The sequence below is a fragment of the Biomphalaria glabrata genome, chromosome 7 (assembly GCF_947242115.1).
Source record: "Biomphalaria glabrata chromosome 7, xgBioGlab47.1, whole genome shotgun sequence".
Lineage (NCBI taxonomy): Eukaryota > Metazoa > Mollusca > Gastropoda > Planorbidae > Biomphalaria > Biomphalaria glabrata.
In genome coordinates, this window is record NC_074717.1 from 28,354,380 (window position 1) to 28,380,987 (window position 26,608).

The 26,608-nt window shown below is 31.3% G+C and overlaps 2 protein-coding genes across 8 annotated transcripts in view; one reads left to right on the plus strand and one right to left on the minus strand.

The window, feature by feature from the left end:
• Positions 1–16,940, minus strand: LOC106064028 (dual specificity protein phosphatase 22-like). Of its 7 annotated transcripts, none has more exons than XM_056034703.1 (7): positions 16,837–16,940; positions 12,598–12,718; positions 12,292–12,408; positions 11,499–11,623; positions 9,911–10,082; positions 7,614–7,898; positions 1–5,995 (listed from the first exon to the last, which is right to left on the minus strand). In XM_056034703.1, exons 2-7 carry the CDS (start codon positions 12,616–12,618, stop codon positions 5,891–5,893), a joined length of 825 nt encoding a protein of 274 aa, XP_055890678.1. In that variant the 5' UTR covers positions 12,619–12,718; positions 16,837–16,940; the 3' UTR covers positions 1–5,890. The 7 variants fall into 7 exon arrangements, with proteins under 7 accessions (XP_055890678.1, XP_055890682.1, XP_055890681.1 ...); XM_056034707.1 differs by having other exon boundaries at positions 7,737–7,898; positions 12,598–12,751; positions 16,837–16,932; XM_056034706.1 differs by having other exon boundaries at positions 7,698–7,898; positions 12,598–12,751; positions 16,837–16,932.
• Positions 16,915–26,608, plus strand: part of LOC106064027 (ribonuclease P protein subunit p40-like) — a 10,942-nt gene continuing 1,248 nt past the window's right edge. The window contains exons 1-8 of the mRNA XM_056034700.1: positions 16,915–17,069; positions 20,378–20,519; positions 21,915–21,983; positions 22,170–22,265; positions 24,337–24,462; positions 24,613–24,814; positions 25,036–25,176; positions 25,699–25,868. Coding sequence (XP_055890675.1) covers positions 16,917–17,069; positions 20,378–20,519; positions 21,915–21,983; positions 22,170–22,265; positions 24,337–24,462; positions 24,613–24,814; positions 25,036–25,176; positions 25,699–25,868 — 1,099 coding nt within the window. The 5' untranslated portion in view covers positions 16,915–16,916. The remainder of the gene's footprint in view (positions 17,070–20,377; positions 20,520–21,914; positions 21,984–22,169; positions 22,266–24,336; positions 24,463–24,612; positions 24,815–25,035; positions 25,177–25,698; positions 25,869–26,608) is intronic.

Consider the following 26,608-nt stretch of genomic DNA (forward strand, 5'->3'; position numbering starts at 1 on the left):
TCAGTACAAAAACAAATATATTTATTACAATGCATGCATGAAAATAGTAGAAACAGTAAAAGAAAAAAACAACATCTTTTAAGATCAATTTTAACAAATAATAAAAATACTAATAAATATATGACACATTCTGGTCAACAGAAAAGCAGACTTCAAGTTCAAAAACAGCATAATTAACAAATATTGTCTAAAATCTGGGCAGATAAATTATTAAAACATTGTCTTTTGTTTTTTTTTTTTTTGGGAGGTGTTCAAAACATAAATTTTAAGTTTTTTAAAAAGTAGGCACTATTTTAAGACTTCATCTGCCCAGATTTGTTTGTTAGACCCATGCTTGGAAAACTTGTGCTTTTATTTTGGATACTGTTCCGTTCATAGATGTAAGACGAGTCTTAAGAGTGAAAAAAAATGTCAAGAGAAAAATCTAGAAATCTGACAGTTCAAAGAAAGAAATTCTTTGATATGATACATTAAAAGCCAATACATCTTCAATAGCGCAAAAAAAGTTATCAGCTCTGTCTGTACACTGTGGTACTGAGTTTAAGTCAAACTCAATAAAAGTTAAAATAGCAGTACAATGAATTACTTCAACCTCATATGTGTCAATTATGAAATCTGTAATACAAAACTATAAAATTGTTTAATGCCTCCTTAAAGCTCAAGTACATTAAATCAACACATTAGGACATGAGCTGAAAGGATCAACTCACAAGCTTCAAGCCACGCATACACAAATCTGGACAACTTGCACCTGAAATAAAAAGAAATCAAAACAAAAACCCTCCAATAGAGAAAATCTTTAGGGAGAACTACCTGATCTGTAAACTCAACCCTCCATTAGAGAAAAATTTTAGGGAGAACTGCCAGATCTGTAAACTCAACACTCCAATAGAGTAAACTTTATGGAGAACTGCCTGATCTGTAAACTCAACCCTCCAATAGAGAAAAACTTTAGGGAGAACTACCTGATCTGTAAACTCAACCCTCCAATAGAGAAAAACTTTAGGGAGAACTACCTGATCTGTAAACTCAACCCTCCAATAGAGAAAAACTTTAGGGAGAACTGCCTGATCTGTAAACTCAACCCTCCAATAGAGAAAAATTTTAGGGAGAACTGCCTGATCTGTAAACTCAACCCTCCAATAGAGAAAAATTTTAGGGAGAACTACCTGATCTGTAAACTCAACCCTCCAATAGAGAAAAACTTTATGGAGAACTACCAGATCTATAAACTCATTTCAAATAAAGGAATACTCGTCTGAAGCCTTCAACATGAAAATGAGAAGAAAGAAGAAAAAAACAAAAACAAATGAAAGACAAAATTTCATAATTAACTTTAAAAAAAAAAGGGCATTAAGTCAGTTATCTCAGCAAAGTGTGAAATCCTGTTCATTAAAGCAACCAATGCTATAACAAGATGCAAATACATCATCAAAACAATTTTTTTTACAAAGTTCAATAGAAATCAAATGGCACTTTTGTTACAAGGTTGTTGCATTATGTTGAGTTAAGGTTTCTTCATCAGTTAGTGGACACAGAAAACAAAATCTAACTTAATGTTTGGAAGTGGAGTCACAGTGGAGGGATAAAATATTTTTATTTTTTTTTGACAGTTGGAAGACTGAATGAACTTGACCTTTCATAATGCTGCTCTGTTGTTTTTTTTTGTCAGATACTTTTTTTTTTCTATTAAAGAATTTTTTAAAAAGAAGCTTAATTGTAATATAAGTTGATCAAAACTTCTCTCAATAAATATCTCTAAGCCTTTTGTCCAATGAAAACATTCAGATATGCTGAGAACCAATAAGTTCAATGTCTGGAACATTTGAGACAAAACTATGAAGCAAAGTGGAGAAATCACTTTTATAAATATGCCATCTGCCTGATAGTTTTCATATAATGGCTACTCCAAATAACTTTTGTCACTAGCAAAGGTGCCAATCCATCTCATATGAAAGAAGATAATTATGAAATAAGTTTGGTACAAAAGCTTCCAGTTTAGTTAATAGTTTTAGTAAACTACTTGTTTAAAAATCTCTTTTCATATTTCAATTTTACAATGTTATTTTGTCATAATTCAAAATACTCAACAACTAAACTTAGTTGACCTATTTGCTGGAGGATCATTCATACCACAAAGTAAAACCATTGTTTCATGCAGAAGTTATATTAAAATCAAATGTTTACAGTAGACAAGTTGTGCAGAAGTGAACAGTGCAGGAAGACATATTTTCTTTTTTGTACAGTGGTCATACAAATTCAATGCTTTGATATTTAAGTAGAAAATGAATGTCATACAAATGATTGTGCTGGTAAAAAAAGAAAAAAAATAGAACAGCAAACAAAACTATAAATCAAGAACAAAAGTTTGCAATAGGAAGTAAAATGTCCTTAGGACAAGAAAAGTAAATATTGTAATAATACAATATTGGAAATGGATAAATAAAACATTTGACAGATGTTATAACATTACCCATAATGCAAAGACCAAGGGGAAGAATAGGATAGTCCAAATTAATGTTAAGTTACTTTAAAATGCTTACAAATGTGTAAACATAAGAATAAATGATCAAGAGGCATGAATTAACATATAAATATGGTTTAAAGTTACCACCGAACATTGTTTATTGTTGGGTTATGAAAAATAAAAAAAAAAGAATTACAATTTTTAAACTTGCGCCTTCAAAAAGAGAATTTTTATTATTAGCCAAGCCATAAAAAGATCATCATATCTATTTTCCTTATCAATATTTTTACTCTAATATTGCCTTCATGGTTGATCATGTTAAATGCCCATCTATGTAACTATAAAACATTTGCTCCTGTAAAGGGAAATACTTTGATACATGAAACTAAATGGGGACAGATTTGCTTCAGATTCTAAAATATGTATTTAAATCACAGATTTGAAGGAGTCATTTAAAATTGTCTATAGAAAAAAACACAATCAACCAATATTTCATTGGAATGAAATCAAAGATAAAACCTTCTATAGAATATTATATTTAAATGAAGTCCTTGACCTATGAGATTCTAAACATTAGCACATTCTAAATGAGTATTTCTTGAAAACAAATTGTGTCATACAATTTGAACAAAATAAATTTTAATGAAAGTCAATACTCTTTCAAGTTATCAAGTCTAAACTATAAGTCTTAATAACACCAACTGATTGAATTATTTCATAAGAAAATTCATAATTTAGCAAATAAAATATTCTAAGAATAGATGTAAATAAAACTCATTTCTGGATTCCTCAGAAGTAACAATAAAGCCAGGATCAAATTATATATATACCTTTCAAAACAACACCCTGTCTTAAGCATGAGAGAAAAAAAAGTTTAAATTGTGCTAACAGTAAGGCATACATAATTTCATAAGACAATTACATAGATTACTAAAGGTTGGATATATCAGGCTTTCAATTACCTTACGCAGTCAGATTATGAATTAAACCAAATGTTAGCAAAAAAAAATTATTTTTTTTTGGTTTACAATAACAAGAAAATAAAAAAAATTGTTAAAAAAAAATAAATAAGTTTGGATCAGTCATGTAATTAAATATGTAATAAATCTAAGACCAACAACAATAAATCTGTGCGATTAGAAATATTTGTACCAACTGTTTTTGTTTAGCTCTAATCACTTTTTAAAAACATTTATTTGAGAAAAAAAAACTCATGGCTCAAACCTCCTCAAGCCAACATACTAACCGCTCTGCTAGTAAATGGCTTATGAAAATAGAAGATTATATAGTTATCTATTGTTTGTTTCAAACTTAGTTTAAAGCTGCGACCTATACAGTGGACTAATTCAGCTTATACCACCACATTAGTAAAGAACAATTTCAATAGTTTTTAATTACCAATAGTTAATTAGCTAACTGGTTATTTTTTTTTAAATTGATTCTTGTGTTGTCAGGTAAAAGAAATAATTGTGCAAAATTTCAGCTTAATCCAAAATTGGATGTGGGAGAAATAATGTGTACAAACTTTTTACCTGACAGACAGAGTGAGTTGATAAAAGCTTTGTAAAAATATGATGCAAAAGCATTCAACTTCATTCAATAAAAACAATTAGATCTATTGTTTTTGTAATGCTTGATGATCAGATTAACAGCTGTAAGTTTAAGTGAAATGAGAAATATTTTACAGTACATCTGGTACAGATTTTGTATTACTAAAATGAATGTTATCTATATGTCTTTCTTAAATATTTCTGCTAACAAATCTTTCTAATTAATTAAGCTCCTTTGGAAATAGAGCAATGGACTGGACAGATGATGTAAAGTTCACCTGCATCTGTAATAAACTTGGTGGCAAACATAACCACCAACACTTATGCATAGCATCATATATATATATATAGGTATTAGTCTGTAGAAGTCAAAGGGTTACAAATTTAACAAATAGTTTTTGTGAGATACTTGATAGATATTTTATGCTTTTTCATGCATAAAAATTTAAAAAAATAATTATTAGCATTGGATCTTTATTGAATATAATCTGTTTGCCATATTCCCGATTTAACATATTGTGACTGAAAAACTAATTTCTTTACAGCATTTCACATAAGATATTTATAATCTATCACTGGATATACTCTACATGACAATTTTGTGTAAAATACTGTTCATGTTTCAAACCCTGTTTGTGATGGTGGACAAGAGAATATCTTTCAAGTAGACATATTTTAGTTTTAGAAAATATAGAAAATGTTAAGTCACTTTGGCTTGATAGATTGAATTCTTTAGTACAAAAATTATGCTATTTTACAATAAACTATGTGTTCCCACTAGTTCAAGAGAAAAACAAAAAATTTACATGAATATGTTTCTCATAAAAAAAATATCTGTATTCATAAAGTGTGTATGAAATTTTTAACCCAAATTTAATGTTCTAAATATTATAGTATAATAGTAAATATATTCTCACAATGTAATTAAGAACTGAAAATCCTTGCTTGATGTTTTTTCTCTTCTTTTTCTCTTAGCTTGAAATCAACGTTCCAAAGTTTCAAACCAGTCTCTTGGTAATCATAGAATTCTTGGTATATATATCTTGTCTTTATAAATTAACTTTCAAAGGTATATATACAGACACGGCCTAATTGTGGCTTATATCCAAAATATCAAATATTAAATATAGTTTAAAGCAATGATACAAATAAAAAAAATTGCAAGTTAAAAAGGCTAGAAAAATACCAAATTAATTTCTTTTTTTTATTGGGTTCAAAAGGAAATGCTTGAAAACTCTGAATAAAGTTTCATCTGAGCAAAAAACATTTCCTTTAAAAAAAAAAAGCCATCCTAATTTAAGAATAGTAAAAGTTTTAAATAAAATTTGAGCTTCAAGGCACAAAAGAAACTTTAGTTTCAAGAATTATTGTTTTTAACTAATTTATATATATATATATATACACACATGTATATATAATGAAAGAAAACCTACATAAAAGAAAGTTTGTTTGGAAAAAAAGGGAAACATTTTATATTTAAAAATGTATTGATATCCAAGAAATGTATTTATGAATAAAAAAGAGAAAAATTACTTGTTGAAGCAGAAACTCTATTTACATAATTCCTTAATATGAAACAGAAGAAGAATTGACAATTCTCAACAATACTTAAATTTTCACTACCAATCAATCTTCTTTTAAGCAAATTTGATCTTTCAAACATACTCTCTGATTCAAATGCTGAAATAAAAAGCACAACATGTTTTGCTGTCACTTCCATAGATGTGACGTGTTCCTGATGTTATTCCATGGATTAACTTTGCATCTTTATTGCAAACAGTTGTTTTTTTTCTCCCATTTTGTATCTGTGACAAAACAGTTACAATTTTGGTTACTCCTTTGTCCATAAAAAGAACAATAGCACAACTAAATATCACAACTGGCCATCTGACTTGACTTCTTCACAGCTTGCATCAGGGGATGTGGCCAGGCTGGCCTCAGAATCTGTAGCCTGCTCTGATTCACAAGTTTCTGTAGGCTGAAAACAACAAACAAAAAGATGCATATAGTTAACACAAAAAAAAAAAGTAATAGTAGCCATTATACATCTAATTATAGGAATTGGTGTGACTGGACTGAATGCAGAAGATGAAATACATATATTTTAAAGGTTGAGGGTGATCTTTAAAATAATTGTGCTATTTAATCGAGACGATTTTCTTGTCAATGAATCAGTATAATTATTTTTTTTTATTTATTTAAAAGAACTGTTTACAGCACTGGATAGAAAAGCAATTACAAAATTACAACTGCAAATTTACTAATTTTAAAATAACTATATTTATTATTTCTTATTGAAATTTTTTATGCTAAGTTAAAAAAAAAAATAAAGAATACATAATTATGAAAAGAAAAAAAAAAGCACAAAGAAAATAAGAAACAGAATTAAAAGATTTATAACAAGAATATCAGAAATAAGAGTTCTTAAAAAACACTGTCTTATTCCTCTAGTCTTTTTTGTACAACATTTTTGTTCAATAGTAAAATACAAAGTATTAATATATTACAATTTTATTTCTTTTTAAGGAATGGAGAGTTTTGCACATCTTTTATGTACAGGTAGTATAACGAATGAAAGAAAAAAAAGCTTTAAATCGCTTTTACTAGATTAAATGACAAATAAGCTGAACATTTAGATTTTAAATACATTTACATTAAAAAAAAAAATTAATGACAAATTTTTTCTTTTTCTTTTTTCGTAAATTATAATTCTAACATTTCAATCAAAATTTTTTTAAAAAGTAGAAAGATTTTTTTTTATCTTTAAGAAAAAAGATGAATACGATATATTTAAAAGCCAAAATTTACATTCCAAAATATTTAAGTTCCGAAACATGCAAACAAGAAGACAATCAATTAATAAAAATTAAAATAGGCTATTCTGGCACTTAAAATACTCAGAAAGAAAGGGTTACTAAAGCGATTGGACCCCAAAATGACCTGCTAACTATTGTAAAAAACGCAAACTAAAACTCTATGGCCTATTACAAGGTCTTTAGGTCTTGCAAAGACCTTCATTCAGGAAACAGTACCAGGAAAAAAAAAGAAGCAGACAGAAAAAACGAAGGGAAGATAACATAAAGGAATTGACGGGCCTGCCATTGAAAGAATTTCTATCCAAAGCAAAAGATAGAAATGGAGAAGGACGGATGACTAATCTTGTGTGGTGCCCCAATGGTCCAATAGGTGAAAATACCCAGAAACAATCCTAAATAATGTGTGGTGGAGTGGCATAAACCACTTAGCTACCTACCTAATTTGTTGAATTAATATCGAATTGGCTTAAGTTAATTTGTGTTTGCTAAATACCTAACGACAGCATGGAAACCTTCTCACAGTACCCCTCCCCCACATGTCCACAAAAGAGGTGTAAACATGAATAATCACTATATTAGCAATTAAAAAAAAAAAAGTAAAGTATTTAATTCCAGCTGAATTAATTTACCAAGATGTAAGTTTCATTCAGAATGCAGGCAACTTACTTTAAAAAAATATCTGCCAGAAGCCTTGTTAAATAGAAGCAAGTACAACATTCACCATGCATTAAGAAGCTTTCACAGAAAAAAAAAGCTTTTATTGAGAGCCAGAATACTTGCATTCATATTATCCACTAGTTTGCCTATTGCATGTTGCCGCTTTGCACTGTGGCGCTGCGGGCTCTTAGATATACGAGTGACTACCTTTTGAATTTGACTTTTCTTGAGAGTATCCTTCTTTACCTGTCCTTGGTAAGCTCTGTGCGGCAGGGGGTAAAGGTCAGCTGAGCGTGAGGGCATGTTGCCTGTCATGATGTACTCCTGGTAGCTTTTCAGATTGTAGCGGCACTCTTCTTCATCGTTAAATGGATTGGTGGGAAACAGGGCCTTGAGTTTTTTCCTTTCCTGTTTAAATATATATAAAAACAAATGTATGAATTCAATCACAAGTTAACATGTTACAACTATGTTTGACAAAGTAGCATTCACTTTGGGATGTAGATCACCAACAATATATTAATTACAAAAAATGTCCAACAATATTTTTAGTATAAACAGGAAGGATCTATATTTTAAAAAAAACAATCGTAACTAAGTTGTGAATTATTCATTTAGAACAAAATAAAAACTGTGATGTAAATGATTTTAAATTTGAATTCTAAATTAGCTAGTTCAAGCTAAAGCACACTGAATAAAAAAAAATTTTTATTACTGTCATTGTCTATTAGAAATAATATTTAAAATTACTTTATTAAGTATATATAGTTGTATTTTATACATATTATTTATTAAAATCTCTTCAAAACTGGATTTTAAAATATATATATATATATACTTCCTTACCCAGTAGCACAATTAAAACAGCTGCATTATGATCATATTGTTTTAAAATGTTTTTAGTATTACAAATAATTATGGAAATAAAAAATAAAAAAGATCAAATTAAATAAAATACAAAAGTTCTCCTATTTCCCTTAACTTGATGGATCCTAAGACATTGACACTCTGTTAACACTGTATAAAGTGAAGCTGTGTGTTGTCTGTAGTTTAGAATATATATTCAATATCTGTTGCCTCACATTTTTACACAATTATGCTTATAATATACAATAAGCAAAGTGTAATAGTGATAAAATAAAGCCTACAAATCATGCTTATGGGATGTGGGGGTAGACTGATAAAGCACTTGTCTTTCAAACTGCGGGATCTTGAGTTTGAATCCCAGTGGGGTTTTGAACTTCAGGATTGGATGCCACAGAATCCACCCAACTTTAAAGACTAAGACTGCTTTATTGATCCTTATTGGAAATTTGTTGTGATTACAACTGTTGTGATTTTCAATCAATAAATAAATAAAAATAGCAACAACAATGTTCCTCAAAGGAGAACAGATACAACACACAACAAAGTTCATTGAGTGACTACACAGGGACATCTTGATTCTTGTCATGATCCCTGTCAACTAATAGTTCTGATACATCTGACAGAATGAGGAACAAATGAGTTTTTGTATCATTCGGTTCTTCTCTTTGCAATGACTTGACAAAGTTATAATGAAGCTGATGGCTATTGTCTTCAAGGACTTTTCTGACTTTGCTGAGACATTTTTGCTCAGAAAGTTCATTTAAATATGATACTGTTGTGTGTACAATTTTTGAAACTCTTTTTATAAGGCTGTCCAAGCGGCACAACAGTTTAGATGCCACATTGCCTTGCCAACAAGTTATAGCATATATTAGAAAATTTTGATTTCTTCCACTTAAAAAATTAACCAAGATCTTATTTTGTAGTTGGAGGCGTGGTGGCTGAACGGTAAATTGCTTGGCTTCCAAATTTGGGGTCCAGAGTTTGAATCCTGGTGAAGATTGGGATTTTTAAATTTGGGTTTTTGAGAGCCTCTGAGTCCACCTAGCTCTAATTTGTACCTGACATTAATTGGGGGAAAGTAAAAGTGGTTGATCGTTGTTCTGGCCACATGACACCCTAGTTAACCATGGCCACAGAAACAGATGACCTTTATATCATCTGCCTTATAGACTACATGGTCTGAAAGGGGAACTTTAATCTTACTTTTTATTTTGTAGTCAGAAGCTGTTAATGGGTACCTGGCATACGTTGGGGAAGTAACAGTAGCTGGTCATTACCCTCATAGTGGCTGTAGAATTAGAAGAGCATTTGCCCTAATAGGTTGCAAGGTTTGAAAGAGGTACTAACATGTTAAGATTGATAATTCCCAACAATAGAAGAGCTGACATTAATAGTCAATAAAGTAAAACAGACACCTCAATTTAAAAAAACAAAAAAACAGTGAATAACCAATATCACTTGATGTTATTTTTCTTACAACATAATTCATCTAATTAAATGATTGAATCATCAAGCTTTAAAAACTGGTGTAATTCATATTTGTAAAATACCTCCTCCAAATGTTCATTCTCATAATTTTGAAGTTGTTTCTGAAAGCCAAAATTGGGGTTAGCCACACTCCTTGCTCCCCTGATAGCATTCAAGGAGTCTCGCCAGCCCAGATCTGTCACTGTCATGATGTAAGCTGCTGTCAGTGTGACACTTCTGGACACTCCTGCCAGACTGAAAAATGAATGAGCAAAATGTGCCTATTTATGATACAATTCCAGCAACAGGTTATTGTTAAAAATTCATACTAGAGTCCAAAAACACACAGTGTTAAGGTTCAAAGATAAAGATAAATGCTCATATGAATTTACATACAAAAGAAAGAGTAACTATGTCCATTTTCTACTATCTAAACTATAAAGTAGAATGTAAGGCGTAGGGATGTATGTATGTATGTATGTGCCGAATAGAAATCAAAACCGTTTAACCAATCTTAATAAAACTTAGCATAAATGTTCCTTGTGTACTAACTTAGACCATAGTGTATGTATTGTAGCCCTGAAACAAACTTAAGACCCTCAAAAAAAAAAAAAGTTGACCAACTCTATGGAAGCATTATAACTTCATTGATCTAGGCCATGTTTACATGAGAAAAGATCGAAAGGATCTAGATCTAAATCTAATTTTAAGAACTACAATTTGCGCAGATAGTTTTTTATTTTGATACATGAAAATACAAAATATAGTCCATTGATTTCATTATTTAATAAAATTAACCTTCAAATTTGTGTTTCAAAAGCATTTTTTACATAAATTCGTTCCTTATATCTGCGAATTTAGAATTCCTGACGTACATTCTTTCATTAGACAATACCGTAATGTTACACATCTTTCTATTCCTAGGTCTAAAACTCTAATTCAACTTTAAGATGATAAAACTTCTTTTCGCAAAGATAGTTTTATGTTATACTTATACTATATGTCTAGTACTAATATATACAGCACAATGTAAGGAGTAGGTATGTTATTTATAAAAATCTAAACCGTTAGACCAATCTTGATCAAATTTGGCATGAATGTTCGTTAAATCATACTAGAGACTGTAATGTAAGCTAAATGTCTGTCCCACTACAAGAAGGTCCTAAAAATTGTTAAAAACACCTAAGTTTAACTCTATTGAAGAATGAAACTTTTTAACAAATCGGGTAAAACCATTTTCACAGCATTTTATATTAGCTATGATTATGGGAGCTAAACAAATGAACTCGATTTTCAAAGTCTACTTTCATTTTTAATTGAACATTTTTTTTAATGTTAAGGAAAATCTGGCCATGTTTCACACACATGTAAATCCAATGCACTAAATCAGTGATACACAAACTAAGGCCAGAGGGCTGTAGATCATATCTGGCTAGTATAAACTAAGTTAAATGATTATGATTCTTCTGTGGAAACTAAAATATCAAGAGCTATATGACTCAATCTGATGCTCCACTAATCTAAACAATACAAAGGATGTCTAGAAAATCTTAAACTTTGATTCAAATAAAAATTATTTCAAGTGAAAATAGATCTGAAATAGAAATATGTCAGTTTAAAATCATTGAGCAATAAAAAAAAAACCTAATTAATTACAAAACAACCCCTCACCAATGAACTAAAACAGATCCTCCTTCAAGTCTGGCTTTGTGAATAAACTTGATTACTTGAGGAAAATATTTGGTCAGATCTTGATCAGGTGAATCACTTGCTAGTATGCACAGATATTCTTTATCCTACAAAATAAATTTCAAAATTTACAAAATTCAAAAACACAACACAGCTTTAATGGGATACACCCTGGGAGGAAATGAATGCTTTTAAAACATCTCATACAGAACTAACAGTGAGTTCATTTCACATGATGGTTGAGTGGTAAAGCGCTTCACTTCCAAACCAAGGGCTCTCTGTGAAGATTGGGATTTTGAGGGCGCCTCCACTCTAATGGATACATCACATTTGTTGGGGAAAAGTAAAGGCAGCTGCTCATTGTGCAGATCACAAGACACTCTTGTTAACCATGAGCGACAAAAAATGGTGACCTTTACATCATCTGCCCTCATAGGTTGCAAGGTCTGAATAGGGTACTTTACTTTTTACTTTAATTTTACAAAATGAAACAATGTCAGCTAAATATAAATACAAATAGAGGCATCACTTTATACATACATTGCCTAGTGCTCATCACAAATTAGTTGTTTTTCAAAATCTTTCCCTTAACACAGGCTGGTAGTCAAAACATTCAAAGCTTTAACTTGAAAAAAGTATTTTTATTTTAAAGAGTAAAATTATGAACATTTAAAAACAAAAACCTATCAAATGTTTAATACTCAGGTACAAGACTTGTGGTGTTTTCTTATTGAAAAAAAAAGGACTTTATTCAAGGGAAATAAAAATGACAAACCTCAACAATTTTCTTAGCATTGTCATGGACTGCAACTATATGGGTAATATTGTTATCATTTAACTGTTTGTTATCTTTGGCATCTCTGAAGTTTCCAATGTACAGACCAGGTAAAATCTACAAAACAAACAGAGCATGAAGTAACAAATAAAAAGCATCCCAAAACAAACAGACTATGTGAAAAAAATAATAAATTCTTATCAGGTACAAAATAAATTTCAGTTTGCATTTAAATATGTGATATGTGCATTTCATTGAAAAATGATGTACAAAGAAACTATGATCTCAAATCTAAGACATGCTTACTTTATTCATGCCATTCCCCATGTTCAAGTATTTGGAGAAGATGTCAGACACAGATGGTTTATTTGTATTTTCTTGATCACTCAGTCTTGCCTGTGTGTTTTAAAGCTTCAACCAGCATTCCCTGTTTATTTGTGGTTCAGAAATGTATCAGAGTCTAGTTTTCATTTAAAACAAAATTAAGATTATAAGTTATTATTATGACTTTGACTTAAATTTTTAAGCTCAATAAAATAAAAAGGTAGAGTAAAAATAAACTTAAAAACCCTCCAAATAAGAAAGTTTTTCTAACTAAAATTTTTCTCAATCTAGGCATCAAGGGACACCCCACCCAATGAATACCCCATTTTAATTCAACTTAGGCAGACACTATTACCAATACAACCTGACATAACCAACACTCTGAATGGCAGTGGTGAACTGCTAAAGAAAACAGCACACTTTTTTCCTAGGCACAGACTGCAAAAGAGCTTACAGCTCAGTAGCAAAAAGCAGGCTAAAAGAAGAAGAGACCCCAATCCTAAAGGGTCCAGACTCCAAGCTGTTGTGTAGAAATCTTAATTCAAATATATATTAAATAAGGCATCTTTTACATTCTCTACTTTGTCTCTTCTTTTCAGAATATCTCCCAATCTTCCTTTTTATTTTCTCCTAAACTTTCTTTAGGTTTCCTTATACTGCCTCCACATTTCACCATGTCACTTTCTTTTCCTTTTCTATGGTATTGTATTTTAAAGCTTAAAGAATATGTCATTTTAGAAATCAAAATGCTATAGATCTTTATGTTTAAAATGCATCAAGCAAATTCCAAATAATACAATACAATACTTTGTCCAAATCTCCCCCCCCCCCAGCCCTTCTATTTTTTTTATTGTTGCCTCATTCACATGAAGTCAGGATGTAAATAAATATGAACATGCTATATTAGGCTATAATTAACTTGTCACAAGATAGCTGGACAACTTAAATGGACCCCATCATTAGCATAATGTTTACATTCATAAGTACCCACATATTGCACTATTTTCCCTTTCCTTTTACCCATTCACATCACACTTGGTTTAACACCTTAGAAGGGAAATAACAAAATTATGTAAGAAAATTTTACAAATTATAAATCAGATTTTTATTTCCAACCCTTGAGTTATATCCCTATAATGTGGATTTTCAACGTTAAAATAGCGTTCACTAATGTAATTGATAATGATAAATGAATATTAGGGAACACCCACTATTTAAATATAGGCATTGAAATGCATGTGTTTCTATGCCAATTATGAATAATTTTAGGTAGGTCATGTATAGCTGTTACCTCAATGGCCAAAAAAATCTCCTCAACCCCAGACCTACCCTCCTTCTGCCCTAGGGGAAAAAAGTGATAATTTTAATGTCATACCAGTGCACTTGAGCCCTTGAAATAAACCTTGCTTTTCAAGTAAATGAAACAAAATCTTTCTGAACTATAAAGAAATGAAGCATGCACAAAGACATAAGACTAGTTCTGCCTTAACTATCAAAATAAAGGCTCATTTAAACAAATTTTGAGGGGCATTAGCTACTATCAGGAAATATGGGGTGTTGATTAGATGAAAATGACTATATTCACTATATATATATACCAAGATCTATACCATAGAAGTCAATATATAGATCTAAATATCTAGTCAAGTCTAGACTATAATTTAATATATTCAATTCACATCAAATAAAATTTATAAATGATTATTTCAACTTCTTAAGTTCTTACTTAGATCTAGATCTAGTCTTAGGCTAGGTAAGTTCTAAAAAACTTCTATATATTTAATCTATATATCTAGTCTATATATCTATTATTTTTTTCTTATTATAATATAGATCGTTGATATAAATAAATATAATAATTAAGTATTCTAGATCCCTCTATATTAGAATCTAGATCTAGTATCTAGTAGTAGTAGATCTACTAGATCTAGTCTCTAGATCTAATTCTAGTCTTATCTTATAAAATACAGACGTTACTTCAAAAAAGATGATCATGTCCTACGCATCATGCATCTACATGATCTAGTCATGCATGTTAACCAATGACTTAAATTCTGCCAAAGCATTTGTTTTCCTGTCTGGTTCAGGCAACCCATTCCAGGGCATTCCAGGCTCTAATAGGGAAGAAGGAGCATTTGTATAAATTGGTCCTAGTCCTAGCATATGGAATGAGGAATGCGCCTTCATCTTTGTGTCTTTCTGAGTATTTTATAAAAGGTTTTGTTTTTGTATTATGGTTCACTGTTTTTTCAGTGTTTATGACTTTATGTATTACTTTACTTTTGAGTCTATCCTGAAGGTTTTCTAAATTAAATGATTTTACTAAAGGTGTTACTACTCCGTTACTTACTACTGTTACTCTAGTCTAGTCAACTCTAGATCTAGTCAAATGTGAATATATTCGTTTGTCGCTGCTCTATTTTGATAATTTTGAGTCTGTTTCTGTTTATGGTAATCATAATGACATTAATGATATAATTATCTAGATTTCTAGTTCTATATAATATAGTATAGTAGTAGTATAGTATAAGTATAGATATAGATCTAGTATACTATCCTATACACTACAGTCACTACAGTCTAGCTAGAATCAGCTAGATTCTAGATCTATAATATTATAGATATCTAGATCTATATTTCTATATAGAGTCTAGATCTATACCAATCTATGCAGTTTTTGCTTCTGAATAATGAAATAATCATATATATCTAATTATTCTAATAGTAATACTATAGACTATATAGTAGTTTATTTATTTCGGACATTACATGAATTCGGACATTCGCTGTTTTTGTGGTCATTAAATAATTATTTTAATATTTATTATAAAACTAGCACGCAGTACAATGTGCTTGTCCATTTTCCAATGATTCTGAGCCAATTCCCTTCCATTTAGCTGTCTTTTTATGTAAGAAAAACGAATTTCAAATTTGTTAGTCAGGTTGTTGTATTTTCCTATGTTACCCAGATGACTTCACCTCTTCCTAGGGTTAAGACTATAATTTTTGATTGGCTAAGTCTATACTTATGAGCCCGGCAATATTTATTCTGTTTTTTGAAGCTGATCTATTTGATTTATAAGCCAAGTTGTCTGATTCCATACAAATAAAAAATTAATAGGGTGTCCGAATTAAATTACGATTTTCTTTCCAAAATTTATTTCGGACAGCCAGTTTTGGACATCAATAAAAAATGATCTTATATTATATTTGTTCATTTGTTGTTGTTTTTTTAATGAATAAATGAGTAAATGTTTGGAGTGAGCTTGGTACATTGAATGAAGTTAAATGCTTAGATCTAGACCTACTAGATAGATCTAGATTTATATAGAGAGAATATAGAGGATTCAGTTAGGCAAGAATGGCTATCCTAACATGTATGATGTACTATACTACAAAAGATCATCTGACATCTGTATTAGAAATTTATTAAATTAATAAACAAAAAACACAAACATTCAACACACATCTAATCATGCAAACAATTCAAACATAAAATAAGTCTAAAAGTCGGTATAGAAGTCACTATCCCAGTGACCTAATTTTGGTAGAATAAGTGTGTTAATATTTTATACTTTTTGTGTTCATATTTACGCACAATTCCAAAACATTTTAATGATTTAATGTGAGGGGTTATGCCTGGGGATCTTAAAATTTAGTTAATGTTAGTAAAGAATTAAAATCTGAGTTTAATGAGGCCTAAATATAGAGACTGTCCGAAATAAATAATGGTGTCCGAAATCAAATAATGTGGGTCAAATGTGTCCGAATTAAATGAAAACACACAGCCTCTTTGACCTTAAACTTAAATATAATAACAAATATAGGTGAGGGGTACAAATATAAGTAGTCATCCTTATTCTCCTTTAACTTAGGAAGATTTTGATACGTCATTTTCTTTTCTATGTCGAACCATTGTAAAATAATGCACTGTCAAAGTCAAACTTTCAAATTTGGGCCTATAGGTGTCCGAATAGGTGTCCGTTTTATGATAAACTACTCTATATTGTTATAAATTAAATAAATAAAATAATGACGTGAAAATGAAAACAAGAGTCTCCTCTCCATCTCAGTCAGTCTGAGAGTCTCACTCACTCACACTGACTCAGTACTAGCTAGATCTAGATCTAGAGAGATTTTTTTGTAATCGAGAATAATCGAGATCTAGACTAGAATGATAGATAATAGATCTAGATCAGACCAAGAGGTTGTCACCCTCACGGAGATCCATTGATTTTTAATAGATCTAGATAGCTCTTTACTGTTGGAGTTCTCAGAAAAAATCTCTCTACTCTTGCGCTATGCTCTTTTGTTATTCTTTTGCCATTAAAGTTAAAAAGAACATAAAGATGGCAGCCTCCATAAAAAAATCCACTTTTATACTTGAAAAAATAACACTCGATGACACCCAAAAAGATCTAAGAAGAATTCAGGAACAGAATTTCACTCAGACCGTAAGCGTATGATTTCGTATAGACTACTATATATAGACACTTGTTTTATTATTAGTTCTAGATCTAGAAGGGATTTGATATAGATTCTTAGATTCTAGATCTAGGTCAGAGAGAGTCTGTCTAAAAAAAAGTGTCTGGAATCTAGACTCTACTCTAGAGTTAGAGTTGTGACTCTAGTAGACTGTAGAGTCTAGAGTTAGAGCAGGCATGTCAAACTCATTAAGGTGTATGGGCCACATAGAAAACTTACTATAGATGACCTGAGGGGCCGCAGCAAAAAAAAAAATCAGTTGCAAAACAGCCTACTAGTTTTCTTTGTAAATTAGAAAAAATGATATAATGATTTTATTAATGCAATACAATAATTAATGGTATACCTGTCCCTTAGATAAATTTGTAGTACTATTGCCACTATTGGCTAATTAAAAAATACTTTGATTACGCATTATTTTCTTTGTCCTGATGCTTGACATCTTTTCTTGGATACCATTTTATTAATGTCAGGTTGAAATTTGTTTGCCACTGACGCTTTCATCACAGATGACAAAATTTGTATATCAGATAATCTCAAACGGTGAGATGTTTTTGTAGCTTTTATTATGGAAAAGAACTGCTCACAGAGATCGTTTGGGGGCCATTGGGCTTGACATCTTTGGAGGCTGATGCATTTTGCATAATATTTAATTTAATTAATTAAAAAAGCAATAATTTGCCCCCCCCCCCTTTTTAAATGGGGGCCCGGGGGATTTTCAAATTTCCCCCCACCCTAGCTACGCCACTGTGTGCCTCCTATGTTTACATTCTTTTTTACTGAAGACATGATTTTGTAAATTTATGTTTTCATGCAACTCAATTTGAACGTCAGTAACAGATGTTTAATAATTGTCATTTATTTATATTTTTTTTAATTTTAGAAGCGAATCTTAATTTCTTCATAGAGCATTGTTATGTGAATTGCATAGATATCGGTGTCCTTGGGCAGTAATTCATTTGTTAACAAACAAGTTATGTGAGATTGTAAAACTCTTTTAATGGATTTAATATCTCGATAAAAGAGAAAATGATGTTATCAATAAAAGTCAATCTCTTTCCTAGCAGTCGGAGGTTCGTTTCATTCATTTGTGTTAGATGCCTACCATGTAAAACAATTTTTTTAGCCTGCTTTAAGTCATCGCCAATCGTTGAATCTTCCCGTTTCTCAAAAAAAAAATTACTTAAGAGCTTAAAAAACGAGCCATAACCATTAACAAACCCCTTTCAAAATCCAGCGAACTTCAGTTTACAACAAGTCTAACACCTTTTTCATCATTTGTTTCATAAAACTGTTGAAAGATGCGCTTATTTTCGGCATGGGTTTGTATTTTATTTACAGTTTTATAATTAGATTCAAATAGAAATGAAATTGCGGGCTAAACTTTTCTTGTGTATCATAACTCACAATGTGAATAGTGAAAAGATTTGTTCTTTATTCTATATTACCTATGAAGTCATTGTAGCGTCCAACCACTGATTGTTTCCTATATGTCCCCATAAGCTACATAACGAGACAATTTTGAAATAATATTTCATCTCTAACAGAAAAAAAGTCTTTTTGTGTTACACATGTTTTAAAATAAATTTAGTTTTAATCAATTTTTCAACAATATCATAAGAATTTTTAAAAAGCTATGCATTTTTCTAAGAAGCCACTAAAACATATCCTGCTTTGCTGTTTTTTGTTTTTAATATTGTTTTAATTGTAGATTTTTATAATTGTTCATGAGTATTCTTAAATTATTTTTGGATATCGCTATATGTTCGTGAAGCCGACTTGGTTTCATAACCTCATCTGAAAATGCTGTCAAAGTAGAACTTACTATTTTTCTAGTGGCAATTCCCTAAATCTCGAGGAAATATTACGTGACATACCAGTGAGTTTTCGTAACATTTTATCAATGTTTTTTGTTTTTAAAAAGTTAAATTATTCTATTAAATGTTACCTGTAATGTTTTTTGCAATTAACATTTTCATATTAATATATTAACATATGTAGATAAAATAAACTATAATCTAAAAGGCGTATTACCTACTTTGTTTATCAAATCTTAAACGTTTATTTGCGCGAGATCCATGGACAATAAATACTCTTCAATCATAGCAAAACTGTAAGAATTTTAAAAATAGAAAATGGGATTCCCGAACTCAATTTCTAACGCTGTTCCTATTCTTAAATTAGAAGCAAGTTAACTATAATTTGTCTATATTTAGTTTAATGTTGAAGAATTTTAAAATTTGTTTTGTTTCATAGCACCTTTAGTTTTTTCTTTCCGCCTTTATGCCCAGCGCCCCCTTACCGCCCCATTTTGTGCCCAAAGTTTGACTTTGTGACACTTTGTCAGACTTTGACAGCACATTATTTGGTAATCCTAATCACTGATCATGATGGTTTGACATAGAAAATAAAATAAAGTATAGTCTTATAGTATCGAAATCTACGTAAGTTTAATAATTAACTTATAAATGGACCTCATTCACAAACAACATTTAGCCATGTGATAATATTGATAAAACAACAAAAAAAAACTGTCACATGACAGTCTGTATGTATTATGTAATTTGTATAGAAGTAGAAAAGATCTAGAGAATCACATGAAGTACATGTATGAAATTTAATAATGATTGACTGTGTTGATCATCTAATTTAATCTAGACTCTGTCACTCTCTAACTCAAATCAGACAGACTCCTTTGGTCTTAGTCTCTTATAATCTTATAAGACTTCTTTAGAATTGTGACCACTAGAAAGTCTTGTAAATTTTAATGCATAAAATGTGTACATATATATTGTTGTAACTCTCTAAGGCAGGCACTCAACGAAAGACAAGTTGACAAGAGTAAATGATGTATTTATTTAGTATAACTAGTTTAAGCATCAACAAATAGTAATAGTTACTAGTTAGACTTGGACTTCTGCTATAAAGTCACAGGGAGTAATATGTCTAAGTTCTAAGAGTCCTACTTCATACCAGAACACAGAACAGACCACCGACACACTTCCCAGTGTCGCTCCAGGTCTCCCACACAGTTTCCTAGTATCACACAGGACAGCACTCAGCACCAGACTGTTCAAACTCCCATGACTTTTAGCCGGCTCACAACAGTCCTTCTTCCTGTCTCAATATGTCTTTCACTAGTCGTGTTCAGTAGTGCTCAGATGCGCACCATTAGTGTAGCGCGGGAGCGGGGTTACAATAATATTTAAATATATTACATTAAATTAGTCAATAGATTTAGAATTAATTACTCTTAATCTTTTTTTTTTTGTTACAGTTATCATTAGTATTGCCAGGGGAAAATGTTGTACCAAATTTTGTGCTGGAATCTCTTACAAATCAATTCACTTACAAACTACACATGATTCCATTGTTTTGTCTAATTGAAATGCCATTTGTTCAAGCCTTTGTCAAAAAAGGTAATTTGATTATTTACTGTTAGTGATCTTTGTATGTGAGGCTACTTAAAAACATTTCGCTAAATAAGTTTTAACATTTTCATTTCCAATTTAGATTCTAGTTCATATTTTGTTTCACATTTTATGAGAAGTAATAATGAGTAGTGAGGCGCTGTGGCTGAGTGGTAAAGCGCTTGGCTTCCGAACCGGTGGTCCCGGGTTCAAATCCTGGAATTTTTTTATTTTTTGGGATTTTTAGGTGCCTGAGTCCACCCAGCTCTAATGGGTTCCTGACATTAGTTGGAGAAAAGTAAAGGCGAATGGTCGTTGTGCTTGCCACATGACACACTTGTTAACCGTAGGCCACAGAAACAGATGACCTTAACATCATTTGCCCTATAGATCACTAGGTCTGAAAAGGGAACCTAAAGAATGAATAGCTTTAACTTTTTTTGCAGTACATATTCTGTCATTTATAAACATTGTAAATTGACTCTAACCCATACCCGAAAACTCACTTTTTATAGAATTGCATCTTAAATAAGGTTCTGTTCAGGTTAAAAAAAAATGAAGAGAGAGCAATGAACATGGCCTGATTGGCATATAGGACACAATCTTAGGGCCCACAAAAAATATTTAGCATTGACATATAATACCTGGACTTTTAAATGGCCCACATATTAATAGCTTAGGGCCTTTGTAAGTTATAATATGGCACTAACAATCTTAGACCCCCCCCCCCTACAAATATTTAGCTTTGACATATAATACCTGGACTTAAATAGGGCCCCACATTTCAAATAGCTTCTTAGGGCCTTTTCAAGTCGAAATATGGCACTAACAAGGAAGATATTTTGTCTTTGTTCTTGTTTAAGGTTTTAAGCCTCAAAATGTCATCAATTTCTGAACCCATTGTATCATTTTTTTTTCTATCAATGACCATGAGAAGCCTGTGGGTAAATGTTACTACCTCAACCCACTCTATAATTAATACAACAAAAAATGTGTCCACCATGCCCCCATCGCCTGAACAAGATTATACATGATTTCATAGATATACTTCTTCATCTCTGATCTACATTTTCTTGGTAGGCTTTTAATATAGAAGTGAAGCTAGGTGCTGAAACAAATGATGATACATACATATTAGACATAAATAAACAGCAGCACCAGGCTTTTAATGTACCAAATTCCTTTGATGAGACACTGCTAAATGTTTTGGGGCATTAACTTCTTATTTGTTATACAGTGCAATTGTTTAGATTGTTAATGTTTTCATTTATTTAAAGATTCATCAATATTCACTGATTTTTTTTTATTTATTTTTATATTTGACATTGTAAACAAATTTTTTTTTTTGTTGATGTTTTTTTTTTAATATTATTTTTCTTTTTATTCATTTTCCTTTATAACCAGGTGCAATCAATCTTATGTCAATTAACAGAAAACTGGACACAGATGACAGTGTTGTCATTACACCAAATGGTATTAATGTAATAATAATAATATTGTATAGACATTTGCATTCTCTTTATTCTGAGACTCCAATGAATCAATAAACTTCATAACCATGCAAGAAAAATTCTTATAAATTATATATGTGTAACAATAAACCTTTTTTTTTTAAGTAACTATTGTGTTAATGCTGAAAGTTGTTTGTTTTTTTCATAGGTGTATTGTTACTATCGTTAACTAAGGACACATTTCAGCAGCTAGGTCTAGAAGCAGTAAAACAGACTCCAATGCAACGTAAACAAGATATATATGGTATCATGTCACTAGTATTGTATTCTTAATTTAACTTTTATACAGTGTATTTATTTTTATGGCATTATGTAAGCTGTGAGTTTTCAAAGAAAATGTGCTCTGTGTTTATGGTGAAAGTAAAAAGTGTCTCAGTGTGATAATCATTAGGTGGTTAATGAGATTAGTTACTTTGGTCTTCTTATGGGAGTTTGTAAAGCTTGCCTAAGATCTACTCGCCACTATGGAATATGGTAAAGTTAACTTGTGGTCTATTCTCTTTAGTGGTATAGGATAGGTTAGGGGTTAGCCTGTAGTTCACTCTCAGCCATAAGTTAACTTATGGTCTATTCTCTTTTGTGGTATAAGATGGGTTAGGGGTTAGCCTGTAGTTCACTCTCAGCCATAAGTTAACTTATGGTCTATTCTCTATTGTGGTATAAGATGGGTTAGGGGTTAGCCTGTAGTTCACTCTCAGCCATAAGTTAACTTATGGTCTATTCTCTATTGTGGTATAAGATAGGTTAGGGGTTAGCCTGTAGTTCACTCTCAGCCATAAGTTAACTTATGGTCTATTCTCTATTGTGGTATAAGATGGGTTAGGGGTTAGCCTGTAGTTCACTCTCAGCCATAAGTTAACTTATGGTCTATTCTCTATTGTGGTATAAGATGGGTTAGGGGTTAGCCTGTAGTTCACTCTCAGCCATAAGTTAACTTATGGTCTATTCTCTATTGTGGTATAAGATAGGTTAGGGGTTAGCCTGTAGTTCACTCTCAGCCATAAGTTAACTTATGGTCTATTCTCTATTGTGGTATAAGATAGGTTAGGGGTTAGCCTGTAGTTCACTCTCAGCCATAAGTTAACTTATGGTCTATTCGCTATTGTGGTATAAGATAGGTTAGGGGTTAGCCTGTAGTTCACTCTCAGCCATAAGTTAACTTATGGTCTATTCTCTATTGTGGTATAAGATGGGTTAGGGGTTAGCCTGTAGTTCACTCTCAGCCATAAGTTAACTTATGGTCTATTCTCTATTGTGGTATAAGATAGGTTAGGGGTTAGCCTGTAGTTCACTCTCAGCCATAAGTTAACTTATGGTCTATTCTCTATTGTGGTATAAGATGGGTTAGGGGTTAGCCTGTAGTTCACTCTCAGCCATAAGTTGCTCAAGAAGAGGAATGTTTCTTATATGTTTATAGCATGCTCAGTGCTCTGTGTTCTCTATGTTCTTTAATGGACAAAGTGAGGGATGGGAGTTTCTGTCAAGTTGATTTATTTTATTTTTGTTCATACTTCCCTCAGCTAACACAGCTTGAATAGGAATTGGAACTTGAGCCCCCTTGATAGCCATTTCTAACACATAACCACACATTGCACACCTCTTTTTAAATTCTTAATTTTCTATGGAAGACAAAGATTGAAAACACTTGTTCCATCTTGCCATTACCTTAGTTCAGGATAATGAGATCTTCCCAATAAATGTCATCTTTACTCTCTATTCAACTAAATTAAATAATTAATTTGAGCTTATTGAATCAGTTTGAACAAAATTTTAACTAACATTTGCAAAATGGCAGCTATAGACTCTTACAATTTTCTAACCTGTCCCACTAAACTTGTCCAAAATCTTAGCCAAAATAGACAATATGTATTCATATAGTAAAACTGTTTACCAATAGTGAAATGATTCACTTCATTTCACTGACATTCACATATTATATGATTTGTTCAGGGTATATTATAATTAGATTTGAAGTTGTTTTTTTACAATAAATGTTGATATTTGATGAAAGATGTAAATCATTGTATTTTTATGCACATAATACCTTAATAAAATAGTTCATTAGTCAGGATCAAACAGCAACAGAAGGTCAGATTTTAGATTCTATGCATAAAAAAGCTCTACACACTAAATGACTCTTAGAGCAAAAGTCAATAGATAACTCTATAACACTATAAGTCATGTCATAGAATGCTTAGTTATAAAAGTGTATGTGTGTGTCTTTAATGATGATGTAGAAAAGCTGTAATTAGTCATGTTGTTGTTATAATGAGCAAATGTTAACAATTTGTAAAGATGCTGAAATGTTTTTTCAGTGGTGAAAATAAATTTACTACACAAAAGTTTCAGGCCAGGGAAGAAGGGTTACAACAGAACGTTATGGTGTTTGAAAGACAGGCTGGATCTAGTCATGGACTGTTTAGTATCATGGGAACCTCATGGTAGGTTAGCTAGGTTGTTAACCCTCATCAATTTACATATATAAGAAACATAATATGAATTGTACTAGTTAGGATACATTGTTATATTTGTTAGTATAAAATAAAAAGAAGATGCATTGTGTGTCAATGAATGTTGCTGCATTGTTCTAGATGAAAAATTATGTTCAAGTTCTGTTGGTGTTTACTTTGTTGACAAATGTGACAAGGTGGAAAGATTTGATTTAAAACAAACAACACACCAATACACCAGCTTACAGTGCCCCAAAGTAGACTCTAATCATCCGACTGGATCTGAGATAGGCTGCAACTTTAGAGACTTCTTTGAGTGGCTTGGTGCAATAGCTTGTAATATGTAAGTATCCTCAGCTTTGACTTACTTTTACATATAGTTATCATATTTTTACACAACAAATAGTGACTCACTTGATTTTTCAACTATAAATTTATTAAGTCATTCTTTATTTGTTCAGTTTGGTTTATTCAAAGTGTGATTTCTGAAACTTGCCTTTATTTACTTTTAAAAAAATATTTTGTTTCTGATGTTGCACCTTCATAATTTTTTTGCTTCACAAGTCCAACCAATGAAAGTGTGGATCCATATATCTCCACATGGGCATGTCCAGAGCCGAACACTAATATACCTCGTTGCTGCTTATTTCAAGCCACTGGCATGATAACTGCACAGGCAATAGTTCGACTATGGAAGGCTCTCAGGTAAACTGGGTTAGAATGTCAGATAAATCTTGACAGGGTTACATAAGAAATAATATATGATGTTTTTCATTTTAGTTTTTGGGTTAGTGATCCTCAAACTGTGTGCTATGTAATAGTATTACTGAGCTGACATACTTAAAACTTACTTCGAGGGAAAAAGTTTAGTAACCAATTATATGTTTCTTGGGTAGGTTCTTGCTCAGTATTGTTTGAGGCCATTTTGTCTTTTCCTGTATCCTACACAATTGACTTAAATTTAGAAAAAAAAAAATGTGTGGTCTTCACATTCAATTTTACAGAAAAAAAAAGTGAAAGTTTTAGAGGGTTCCTGGATCACAGACTACAACTGGGAATTATACTGCTGGCTGGCTATATACTGTTTTTCTACATATCATAGAGTACACTAACTATTTGTGTATTAGAACGGAGCTATTGACTTTATTTATCCTATTTGAACTGTGATATAAGTTCAGATTTGAAACTTGTACTATGCTAATCGATGTGCCATTGTTTGCTCCACAGACATCATACAGCACAGACTCACAACTACCCAGTGTGTTTGACTCTTCATGGTTTTCCAGACTCTATTATGAAAAACAAGCATGAGTTCAACAATTTCTATATTGCTGGGGACAACCTTTATACCTTTGTTTTGTTACCAGAGAATTGTTGTTGGTTGTACAAGGCATCAGGTTCATGAAATAAACTTTATCAACTTGTCTTGTTTTTCTTACTGGTATTAGTGTGGATACATTTCCTTGAGGAGACTCAAATGAAGACTGACCCTCATCCTTAGTTCATGTAGAGATTCATGGGCACTACTTTTTTTTTTTTAAAGTATCTACTGGCGGATTACTCTCTCTGTTTTATAACAAGTTTTAAAACCTGGTGGCATCGTTATTTTTTTGGTGTACTCCGACTGGCTGAAAAGTAGACTTACTTTGATAAATCCTTAATCATGTTAAGCTAAACTTATAAATTACATCAGCTATGTTTGTAATTGATAAATTCTGAATTTGTTTATTTCACTAAAACACAGCCAATTGTAATTACTTTTGGCTTTCAGGGCAGCATTAACATAATGTTGCAATTTAGTAGAGATTTTAGTTTTTCTAGAACTACTTTACTTAAGATTTTTCCTGGCCTCTAGTATCATATTTCTGATATTCAGTCCACAATGAAGATTAGTACAACCTAACTTGGTATTATAAGAGAGAGAGGTAAAAGTATGGGTCCACCGATAAATGCAATTAGTGAAAGAGATAGTGTACCCACAGATTGTATATCCTTCTGTGCTGAAGATAAGGCACACAGAAAGATGACCTTTGTGCTAGAAATAATACACACACAGTGCTAGAGGAATGCAGTCTTCTTGTGTTGGTATTTCTTTTTCCCTATTCTTCAGCTATCTGTCCATCTTTTTCAAAATTAT